The sequence below is a fragment of the Sesamum indicum genome, linkage group LG1 (assembly GCF_026168435.1).
Source record: "Sesamum indicum cultivar Baizhima isolate 11 linkage group LG1, ASM2616843v1, whole genome shotgun sequence".
NCBI lineage: Eukaryota > Viridiplantae > Streptophyta > Magnoliopsida > Lamiales > Pedaliaceae > Sesamum > Sesamum indicum.
Window position 1 is genome coordinate 11,725,972 of NC_142657.1, and position 12,275 is coordinate 11,738,246.

Below are 12,275 nucleotides of genomic sequence, written 5' to 3' on the forward strand. Positions count from 1 at the left end.
CCGCGGGTGAATCACTTATTATTTGCTAATCCACTGATTTTTTTTTATGCTAATCGAGAAGCACTTCAATTTATTCGCGGTTTGCTGGCTAAGTTTGAAAGTGGGTCGGGATTAGGACTGTAATCGAAAAATACATTGGATTTCTTTGGCGGCGCTTTGCAAGAGTAAGGAGGATGGAGGTCTTGGATTTAAGTGGTTCAGACACCAGAACATTGCCTTACTGTTGAAACAGGCTTGGCGCTTAGCTGTTAATCCTCAAGGACTGGCATTTCACGTCCTTCATCCCAAATACTTCCCCAACGCTGATTTTTTCAATGCGCAGGTCGCTTGAATCCGTCCTTCACGTGGCATTCGGTTTGGGCGGTTTTGGGTAGGACATGGGTGATGGAAAGTTGATTAATGAATCCATAGCTGCCTCGCCTTCTAACTTTCAAGCTGATTTTCCATCTGCCCATTTCAGCCACTATGTTGCTGCTCACAATTGGAATCAAGAATTGGTTAAGGAAGAATTTGTGAGCCTGGATGCTGAATGTATTCTTCAAGTCACAGCTAGAACTGCACCAAACTCATACTTGAGCACAAAAGGGGTCTTCTCCATCCGCAGCGCGTACGGATTAGAGACAAAATGAGGCTGGTTCATCATCAGGTTCCGGAGCTACGGGGAAATGGCTCTTCATCTGGGAAATGGTTCATACGGAGAAATGACCATTAGCTAATAATTTAAAATAAATCCAAATTAAATTAGTATCATAGTCTTGGAGACAAGATATTGGATGAATACAAATAATATATTTAACATAGATGATGTTTCTAATCAATAATTTTTTTCTTAATAATTAAGCAATTTGATTATAATCTGGAAGATAAGATGTTGGATAAATACAAAATAAATATATAATATATTTAAAATAGATCATGTTTCTACGAACCATGATCATCAGGTAATTATTTAAAATAAATATAAAATTAAATTAGGTATAATATTGGATAAAAGATTTTGGATAAATATAAATAAATATTTTATAAATTTAAAATATCATTAGGTAATTGTTAAGATGTATACAACTTAAATTAGTTATATTACTGGAGATTAAATTTTGGATAAATAAAAAATAAATATTTAATATATTTAAAATAGTGGATGTTTCTAATCAATAAGATTTTTTTTACAATTAAACAATTCAATATAATATTGGAGATAAGATTTAGGATAAACACAAAATAAATATTGAATATATTCAAAATAGATGACAATTAAATAATTCAAATATAATATTGGAGATAAAATTTCGGATAAATACAAAATAAATTTTAAATATATTCAAAACAAATAATATTTCTAACCAATAAGATTTTTTCTTGATAATTAAAACATTGTGTAGATAATTTAGTATATAAATACGATTAAATTATTAATTTAAAATAATGAGATTTTCTAACCAATAGAATTTCTTTAGTAATTAAAAAATTCAAAAACACTGGAAAATAGTGTTTGGTCAGAATTGAAAATTTATGTAATTATATTTTGCTAACTTCGGCGTTTTCCATCCAAACTCTAACAGAAGGGGTTAGGTGTAAATGGAGAATTTCTAGTGGGATGTAGGTGTAATTTCAAAACTTCTTTGTGGAAAAATGTAATTTTATTTTTTAGAGGAGGTCTAAGTGTAATTAACTCTATTTTATATTTCTTTATTTTAATTTATTTTTTATCAAAAAAATATAGTTGCAAGACATTAAATTTATCAAAAATTCCTGCTATATTCACAATCACTTTATATTAGGATTGTTTCAAGTAAACTGCAGTAAAAGATGGCCTATCAACTAGTTATATATATTGGAATACCTATAATGCAAATGAAATTACAATTTTACCCTAATAAAGAAAGATATATAGTTGGATTCGATGTTTGAACTTAACTACAATATTGGGTCACCCTCCACGCGCCAACACAGTAAGCTAAGTTGAGAAAAGAATTCAAGATCGATACTTAGGACATGCATATATGAATGAACATCAGATGGAATTCATCAAACCAGCCCAAGTCTACAAATGGCTGGACCAACTATTGTAATGGTCAACAAGTTTGAGAATATGAATTCATGTCCTAAACTGAAGCAGTGTATCCGTAATCAGTTCCTCCACAACCTCTTCTGAAATGTGAATCATGATATGTTCTGTTTCGATTCGGACATCGAGCCACGTCTTAGAATCTGCAATGTCTTTCGCGATGTGCTCTTCTAACGTTGTTTCCTCGGTCCAAGGAAGGAGATAGAACTCAGCTTCTTTCATTATCTGATCGAGCACAACTTCTTCCAGTGGCAAAGAGGTGATTCTTGGTTTACGGAATGATAACAGAGGAGGGGAGCAGAGAAGGGATCGATGAATCTGTACTAGAACTTCGTTGATATGATCAAAAAGAAGCTTGGGATCAAAATGAGCATCAGATGGATGAAAATCGATTTCGTCGTATAAGGATGGATTCAGCAGCTCTTCTGATAGTGGTTGGATTTCTGATAGTTGATCCCAAGTTAAGCAAGAAGCCTGCAACACGAAATGCACGTAGCAGGAGACGTGATCTTGTTCAGTAATGCTGGTGTTTGCAGGACTGATTGGTGCTTCTTGCGGGGATGTCTGAAATGAGCATTCTTCAAAATCAAGACGTCGAGGTTTTAATGGCTGTCTGGCTGCAATATGGTCCAGAAATATGTTTTCTGTTAGGCCCTCATTACACTGAAAAGAAAAGGATATGGTTCTTGTTTACAACAAGCTTACTAGTTTGAAGCATTATGCTTGAAGGGCTGTTAGCATCTTCTGTGAAGAATTGGTCGAGGACGGACACTGGGCTTCGATGTTCTTCTTGATGTGTAACGTTTTCCGGTCTGTCTAACTGGTAGATGCTTGTAGGAGTAGATGCATAATTGTCTACTGTATTCGTAAATGTCTCGTTCTCTGGAAATGAGTTCTGCTAAAGCAAACACATATGTTCTAAAGTGATAAAAATGGAAAAGGAATTCGTGTGCTAATGACCTCCAAGCTGAAGTAAAACGAGATGGAGAAGAACTCACCAATGTGGAATGCATTGTATCAGTTCTTTTTTGCACGTTGCTGGTAACATAAGTGCTGCTTGTTTCGCTTGGAAGTTGTGAGTGCCAAATGCTGTTCATTTCGACCATCTTTGGCTCGCCTGTAGAAACATGCCAAACAGATAAAATAGCAGGTTGATAGAAGCATAATACAACATGCATAGAAGAGAACATTCTCTTACCGGTAGCCTTCACATTGTCAGCTGCAGAAATGATGGTAGTATCTGAGTTTCCATCAGTGGTCGAAATCAGAGGCGAGCTCGGGATTTTGCTCAAAATCTCTACTTTATCATTGCACTCATAGTCATGACATGATGCAACGTCTGTGTTGGTTCTTGATGGACTAAATCTCATCTGTGCAGAACCAGAACAATGTCGGCTGTCCCTTACTGGGCTAATGGGCCAGACATCGTATCCGGTTGCGCGAGGAATCGTTTCAGGGGCACTTTTGCTTTTCTTTGCCTCCAAATCTGCATCAACTTCATGTTCATTGCAGAATCCGATACTTGGAGAGTCTACTTTTCTGCGCCTAGTATCAGTCGTGCAAGCGTTATCAGACTGATTTTGATTTGTCTTTACGGAATTCAAAGGATTGCTCAGTCCGATACAGATACAGTTGTGAGAAAGTCTAGGTGAAGTGCTATCCACTGAGAACAGGTTTGGTTCCTTTCTGGTGCCTCCAAATGAATACTTGAGTTTTTCCTTTATTTCCCTGATGGAGAAAGAAGTCGGTTTGCTCCCCGACATTCTGCTACTCGATTTTTGACAGCACGGCCTTGGCGAGCAACGACAGGCGACGTTTTCACAATATTTTCCCTTTTGGGGTGCTGGCTTCAGGATAACTATTTTATTAGTAGGCTGGGCCGTGAAACTCTTCCTGGAGGAGGACTGAGACTGATAATCGATCTTTTCCAAGAACTCAGTTTGAATACTTCCAGGCTGTTCAGAGCAATCTTTGCTCTCAGGTTGAGAGTTCTTGTTTGGTTCTGGCAAGAGTTCCATGAACAAGTCTTTGTTTGTACTCAGAATTTCCAGTGCATCAGAGAACGGCTTGGACTCATTCCTATTCCCTTCACTGTGTATGCGTTTTCTGTCGGTAAACGTCTGATCAACAAAAGCTTTGGCACTCATCTGAGCCTGCTGCATGTTGGTCTCATCATCAGCCTGACCATGCTTCCCAAGACTCAGACTTCTTCGGAAACTCTCAGAAAGCCTAATGGTACTTGCCAACTCGGCTTCATCCTGAAACGAGATAAACAATACATATTTCATTCTTTCCGCATTTAGGAGAAAAGGTCTCGTTGAATAGCGAAGAGCTCAAGAAGGTAAGACTCCACGTATCAACATAGTCACAGTACCGTAACAGATCAGAATGTATACTAATAGCTCGAGAATGTTAAAACGGATCGATCCCTCAAGTGTTTCTTGAAGTGGATATGTTACTCTCCACTTCCCACTTACGGATATCTATCTAAGTTAGCACTATATTAGTTGATTTGCCAAGCAATTGACCCTTGGAACAGAATGCAAAATTTTACACCCTTTCGGATATCAAACAAACAACATGTGTCTTGCTTCAAGAACATTTCTGGGCTGAAAAGATTACAAAGTACAATTCCTTACTTGAATTTTTCGACATTCCTCATCAAAGCTGGCGAAACGGTCGAGCGTCCTTGAATAATCTATGGCAGCAGATTCAAATTCACAACAAACAAACCATTAGACCAGTATAAATACACAGCAATTCATACACAAAACTCCAATACAATGTGCAGTTTCTACATAATGCTGCAAGGATGAATTCAAGATGTACATACCTATGATTTGTTTATTCACGGGCCGCCCGTTTGAAATCAGCTTACGACTGGAAGGGCCTGGTCGGGAATCGAGCATACTAAACAACCCCCACACACAGCTGAACTGGTCACTTCTCTCCCTCATCTCTTGAATTCTTGCTGATGTCTTGGCCATGACTAGCCACGACTCGACTTCCGTTAACGACAACTCTACATCAAACTGCAAAGAGAACAGAAGATAAGTAACACATTCTTGACAATATCTCCATTGATTGTTATGAATTTAGAGAAAAATTCTCATCAATCTTTGCTCAACACACACCTGACCAACTTCCTATCCCGAGATTCTATACATATCTATATGTATGTTATACCTTGTGGGGTGGGGGGTAGCTGAAGTTGAGGTTGTGAGAATAGAAGGTACTAGGAAAGATTAGTTTGTCCTATCAACAGCTGCTGCTGAGGGATAATGGAGGAAGAAACAGCCAGAGAAGAGGAAGGAGGAGAGGAAATGTTATGATTTGTTTGTTTGGATGTTATTATGGATTTTGTTATTACTTGAAGGAGCATTAAATTCAGAGGTAAACTGCATGACTTGTTTTCTTGCATGTTATGTGCTTTGTTATTACTAGAAAATGCATTAAAGGTGTGGAATTTTACTGTGTTCAGGCCACCATAACCTACCAAATATTACTTGACCTATAGTCTGTTTATACAAATCACCCCTGTCTTTTGCATAAGTACAGAAAATCACCCTCGACAGCCAAAGTAGTTTGTGTAATGATGGTGACGTTTTCAATGGGTGTACGTATAATTATCCAAAAGATGGGGATAATTTGTGTAAATAGAGCATGGATCGGGGAGTGCCCATATATTTAATTATCCTATTGTTCTTTTTTACTACAACCACTTGAGATGTTTCAACTCAAGGAAGATGTTGAGTTTTCTTGTTCTTTTTGTCCCACCCTTGATGCTTGATTTGTCATTGTTAAGGACAACAACTTGTGACTGTTTGCACCTATTGTTTGTTTAGCATGTACTGGTCAGATGATGACAAAGATGGTGTAGAATCCCACTTCCAACACGGCTGTCTTCTTGCCCAATTTCTAACTCTACATCTGTATTTGTAAGGAAGCTGCTGCATTCACCATGTATGTATATATATCTGTGGTTAGTTCATTTACTTGGAGTAGTCACAACCCTTTCAACTTTTTTTATTTAGAGTTTAATTATAATTATAACCCTTTAAAAATATAAAATTATATTTTTTCCTAAAAGTTACTATTTTGAGAATTCTCATTTTATAATCGTACCCTTTCTGTTAGAATTTGTACAGAAAACACTGACTTCAACAAGAAAAGAAAAATACACCCCATTCAACATTCTGTATGAATTATTGATAGTATGACTCTTTTTTACATTCATCAATGGCTTCTTTTCTTCCAACATCAATAACACTCGGGAACATTGTTTTATTACTATTACACTATGTATTATATTTAACGTACCCTCTCACCAGTACAAAAATATTACTATGGTATCTTTGTCAATAAATCATACAAAATACTGAATAAAGTGCAAAATCGAAAATTTATGTAAATTTTTTATCGAGGTCAATATTTTTCGTCGAGACCCTAATAAAAAGAGAATAGTAACAAATGGAGAATTCTTGACGGGGTACAAATATAATTTGAAGAGTTTTTTTTTTTAATTAACCCTTTTATTTTAAAAATTCAAATAAGGTGGTGTTATAGGTTCTTTATTTGTTAGGGTGATTAATTAGGTTTATTTTTGGTCTTGTGAACTATTAGACTCTCTCTCTCTCTCAAGGCCTCCTTGCCTCAAAACAAGTTGGATTCAAACTCCGCCTTGTTTCATCTCAAACTCACTCCAAATTCGATGGGTCCAACTTGCATAATTCAATTAATTGATATATATATATATTAATAAATATTAAAATTATCATTTATAAATTCCTAAAGAATTATCATAATATTAAAAACCGTAAGTTACTTTTATAAATATTTGTTAAATAATTTTAAATAAATTAAATATTTTTTTGAGATTCTTATTAAATATTTTGTAAAATACGGGGGAATAGCACTCGTAGTCCAATAACTTAAGGTCTTTACACTTTTGATAAAATTGGTTTCTCTTTTGATCCTGTAACTTGTAAAAAGTAGTACTTTTATTCCCATGACACATTTTCATTAGGGATTTAACGGAAAAAATCGTGTACTTAACATGTAGCCATTAGGTGTTCAATCTGAGAACAAAGGCCACATGACCTTTTTTATTAAATATCTAACGAAAAAGGATTATGGGACCAAAAGTATTTTTACAAATTACCGGACCAAAAAGTGAGAATCTCATGATCAATGAGACAAAAAATATAAAGGCCCTAAATTACACGACGAAAAATACGATTTTCTTGAGAATATCATAGTATATAAACTATTTCAAGATATAGCCCTAATTTTCGAAAAATGATATTCTATTGTCAAAGATGCTCTCAATCTATAATATTAGAGATAGTTACACTCTCCTCCTTTAAAATTTGGTGTAATTACACGTGAGTCTATGTGGTTTTGAAAATTACATTTAACACCCCTGAGGTTTGCTTCAATCTAACAAATAAGTCCTTCATTAGTCAAAATTCAAAGAATTTATTGATATTAATAAAAAAACTTTAACGAGAATTAATATTTACCCTTGATTAACTGATCATCAAAGATTTTTTCTGGACCAAACTATACTTATAACGATGAAGATATACCTCTTCACGTGCATTAAGGCGTGAAGACATATAAGAGTAATTTGATCATAAAAAGATTTATTTCACCTGCAATGAGTCAGTAATAAGTCAACCGGGGGTTAATATAATATTTTTTTTACTAATATCAGCAAATTCGATGAATTTTGACTAACAGAGGGACTTATTTGTTAGACAAAAATAAACCTCATGGGTGCTATATATAATTTTTCAAACCACAGAGGATTTACGTGTAATTACACTAAACCTTAGGAAATGGGAGTGTGATTATCCCATAATATTATTATAAATAACCAAAGTTTTTCTCAAAATAAAATTTCGAAACAATTTCAAATTCATGATTAAAATTTGAATTTCTAAAAAAAATCGTGGAACATAATAATAAAATAAAATAAAATATTTCAAATTTCAGATAACAATTTATTTTATAAAATTAAATAATAGTTACAAAATCAAATGACTTCATAATCTCAGCTACTTTTAATAACTTTTTAAGTTGGGTGTGGGGGGCAAACTGAGAAAGTTTGCAAAGTTGGGGGACGAAGTTAATATGATTTGACGATATTGCCCTTCAAGATCATGTGTGATTATCGCGTAAATAATTCGATGGAAATATCTTACTGGAATTGATCCTGTGACATTTTTATAGTTTTTTCTTAGTCTAGAGGTCAAAGTGTTACAAAAATTATTCATTGTGGAAAAAATTGGAAAATGCATATAACTGGAATTGCAAATGTTTCTTTACTTTTTTTAAAAAATAATAATAATAATAATAATAACAATAAAGAAATTACAGTCACTCATCTCGATTACTAACAATACCTCAATTTGATTGATACATTGATATACTAAAAATAACGAAATAAATTATAATAACTCATAAAAAGTGAGATAAATACCCGCATGTTTGGTGGAATTCAAACTCATAACTGTGGACATATTCATAAAATTTTAGTTTTAACTTTAACCATTAAGTTAAGACATCATTAATTATCTTTACACTTTTATATATATATATATATATATATATGGGATAATTACGCCCCTTTCCCTAAAGTTTGGTGTAATTACACATAGAATCCCTGTGGTTCGAAAAATTACATCTAGCAACGATGAGGTTTTTTTCCGTCTAACAAATAAGTCCCTCCGTTAATCAAAATTCACAGGGTTGATATTAATAAAATAAAAAATAAAAAAAATCTATTTTAACTCCTGATTGATTTATTATTGACTTATTTACTGGTCAAATAATTTTTTTTATGATTAAATTACCCTCATACGTCTTCACGCGTTAGTGCTGTGAAGAAGTATATTTTCACCACTGAAAGGGTAGTTTAATTTGAAAAAAAAAGTTGTTCGACTTGCAATAACAGAATCAAACCTCAGGAGTGCTAAATGTAATTTCCCAAATCAAAGAGTATATACATATAATTACACTAAATCTCAAGGGAGAAAAGCGTAATTATCCCTATATATATGTGTGTGTAACTACACTTGTCCTGGTGGTGGTGGTTAGAGCAAGAAGTGGTTTTGTGAAATTAGGCATCTCCATGGGAGGGGCAGAATTGAATTTATTGAAAAATTAAGAGGACAAAATAGTAAAAAAGTAATTCCAAAGATGTTGACACAATGGAAGCACCAAAAAGTACCCCATTGGATGCTTTGAGCTTTTGGCTACATTTGAGCTCTTCAGTGTCTGCAATACCTCCTATTTTTTTACCATACCAATAAATTATAAAGAAAATTATAAATTAAATTATAGCGAAATTCACATTATTTAAAAATAAAAGTAAAAAAAAATTAAAGTTTGAGTATTGGCAAAATAGTTTAACATTTATAATTTTATCAATAAATTGTAGAAATTGATAACGTAATATGTTTATCAATTCAAAAACACCCCATACTTTTTGCATAATTACAAAAATTACCACTGAACAGCTAAAATTTAGCGATAGTTTATTTAACGTAATTATTCAAAAAGCAATGGTGATTTGTGAAAATAATATTGACGTTTCTTGATGGATGTATGTTTAATTATCCCAAAAATTAAAATAATTTATATAAACAGGCCATAAATTAAGGGACGTAAATATCATTTTTGTTATATATAAATGACTCAATAGTTGAAAAACTTAGCAAAGTATGCAAGAATATATGCTATTTGGTAGTAGGTGCATAATGCCATTTATAATTAATTGTTTACGTCAACTAGTCGTGTGCGGACAATGGGTCCAAATAACGATGCCAAATGAACAAAATCGGTTATGTAACGGGTTTGTCCGAATGCATTGACAGCACATTTGGATCAACTATTTTCAGAATAGGTAAATACAGTACAATAAATGTATTATCGACATAATAAATAAATTGGTATAATGGTATTAAGATAATGGTATCACTTTTGTAAAAAGAAAGGGAAAAAAACTAATTGCAATCATTTTTAAAATTATCTAATTAGAGTATAGATTAAAAAAAAATAGTGACGCGGTGTAAATAACGGCTATTTGTGAGTAAAAATGAATTTTTCTTTTTATTGGTATAAAAGTATAGATATAGATATAAATTAGTATAGATAGAGATAAGAAGAAGAATTTAAGTAGGAGTGACTGAAAAATGCATAAGGGATATTTTTTAAAATTAAAAAAAATGGTGTTGCGGTGTAAGTAATCGCTCTTTGTGAGTTAAAATGGCATTTTCTTTTTTATATAGTATAGATATACGAACTCTCCATCTTATTATTAAAATTACAAATTGCTCCCTCTAGCTAGTGGCTTTAGTCAAATTTAACGATAAGTGCTAAAATGATCGTTTTGCCTTAATTATAAAATAAAAAATAATTTAATAAAATTAAAAATAAAAGTGGATCAAAATATCCTCAAGTATTTTCCTTTCTTTTCTTTGTGTTGTATTCCTCACTCTCTTTCTTTTCCCTTGTTTCCCTATTGCTTTCGAGTTTCTTGTTACCAGCCTTTGCAAATTCATAGACGGATTTAGCAACGGAATTAGCCATCGGACTTTTAGCAACAATTTTTTTATGGAAAATTTTCGTCTCTGATTTTGTTAGAGACGGAATTATAGACTTCAAAGACTGTAAACCCTATTTTTTTTTTCGGTAATGGTAAATTTTATTAAGTAAAGAAAAAGTATAGAGTGTACAAATCAAATGGCAATTTAAGTAGGCAATGGTATCCGCTATACTCTATACAAGGCGATAGTACTAATATTATGAGGGAGTTCAGCACTAAGTATACGAATTCTAAGCTCATCAAGAATAATTCGAGAAAGGGGCACTGCATCGCGAACCAGTTGTTGATACCTCCATCAATTTCGTTCTTACCAAATTTGATACACAAGGGTTGCCAAAAGATTACGATATTTTCTTGTAGTAGATACATAGATTAGAACTATACTTGTTTAAATTTTTATTTGACACACTAAATTTGGCTAAAGTATTGAAATTGCCTTAATATTTTTAACATTTGAATAATATAAAATTTATCTTATTATTTTCTATAAAATGATTATAACTTTCTACAAAATTTGCATACTAGGAATACAAATAAATTAATGTCACAACCTACAGATTCACAATATGTGATTTAAAAGAATGATTTTGAAATAATATATTAAAAGTTACCAGTATACACCCTTTTTAATTTTAAAAATAAAAAATTACCCTTAGCAGTATTTAAGTCAAAGAAAATAGAGTTATTCAGGTCGACAATATATTTTTCATGACATCAACAAAATTCGTTAAATTGACTAACGAAATAGCAATTTGTAAGGTGGATATATTTGTGATAGGAACACCGAGGGCATCCAACAAGTAAAAAAAATTTAAGATCCAATGGACCAAGATTTAACCATTGAAAGTGGGCCAATGACAAGAGAAAGGTTGAAGAGAATGCAAGAAGTAATTCAAGCCCAATCCAACTTAGACTTTGCTAATGGGATCAAGTCACAATCGGAGCACCAACATGTGAGCTTAATTTCATTAATTCAAGCCCAAGGAAGCCCACAATAGGAGCCCAACTCGTCCAAGTGCAGCCATGTGGTCAAAGGAGACCTTTCAACTACATCAAAGTGCATTTATACATCAATTTTCGGATTCACATGGTCATACATGGGTTTTACTCGTTTTAGAACAAGAATGCTTAGTTTTTAATTATTTTTTACCAAGTACTGAATGTACGTCCACCAAAGAGTCACTTGGGAATATGAAAGGTTAATTTGGAAGTATTTTAGGCCTATAAAAGGCACATACCAGCCATGCATGCGGGATACAAGCGAAATATTCAAGAATCGATCTAAGTTTATAAAATATTGAGTGTTCTCTTATTTTGGAGAGTCATATACTTATTTTAACTTTGGTGAAACCTTTGCTTTGTCAATCTAGTCTATTAGATTGGTGATTCACATTCACAAAGCTCTCAATTCGTGCTCGACCCAAGTGTGTCGTTGTGTGGATTGGTTTACTCGTACTCGTGGTTAGTTGAATGTTCTAAGTAGTAGGTCACGTTCGTATAACGTGGTTGGCTATTTACATTCCTCAGGTCACGGACCACTTTATCCATTTCTAACCTACGCCGTAAAGATCGGGCCACCCATGGTCAATACCATAT

General features: G+C 33.3%; 1 protein-coding gene across 2 annotated transcripts; it reads right to left on the reverse strand.

Moving 5' to 3' along the window:
• Positions 1-1,974: 1,974 nt before the first annotated feature.
• Positions 1,975-5,401, reverse strand: LOC105157938 (uncharacterized). Of its 2 annotated transcripts, none has more exons than XM_088878368.1 (7): positions 5,255-5,401; positions 4,902-5,100; positions 4,708-4,766; positions 3,267-4,326; positions 3,067-3,185; positions 2,774-2,963; positions 1,975-2,685 (listed from the first exon to the last, which is right to left on the reverse strand). In XM_088878368.1, exons 2-7 carry the CDS (start codon positions 5,053-5,055, stop codon positions 2,099-2,101), a joined length of 2,169 nt encoding a protein of 722 aa, XP_088734494.1. In that variant the 5' UTR covers positions 5,056-5,100; positions 5,255-5,401; the 3' UTR covers positions 1,975-2,098. The 2 variants fall into 2 exon arrangements, with proteins under 2 accessions (XP_088734494.1, XP_011072800.1); XM_011074498.3 differs by having other exon boundaries at positions 5,203-5,401.
• Positions 5,402-12,275: the final 6,874 nt, after the last annotated feature.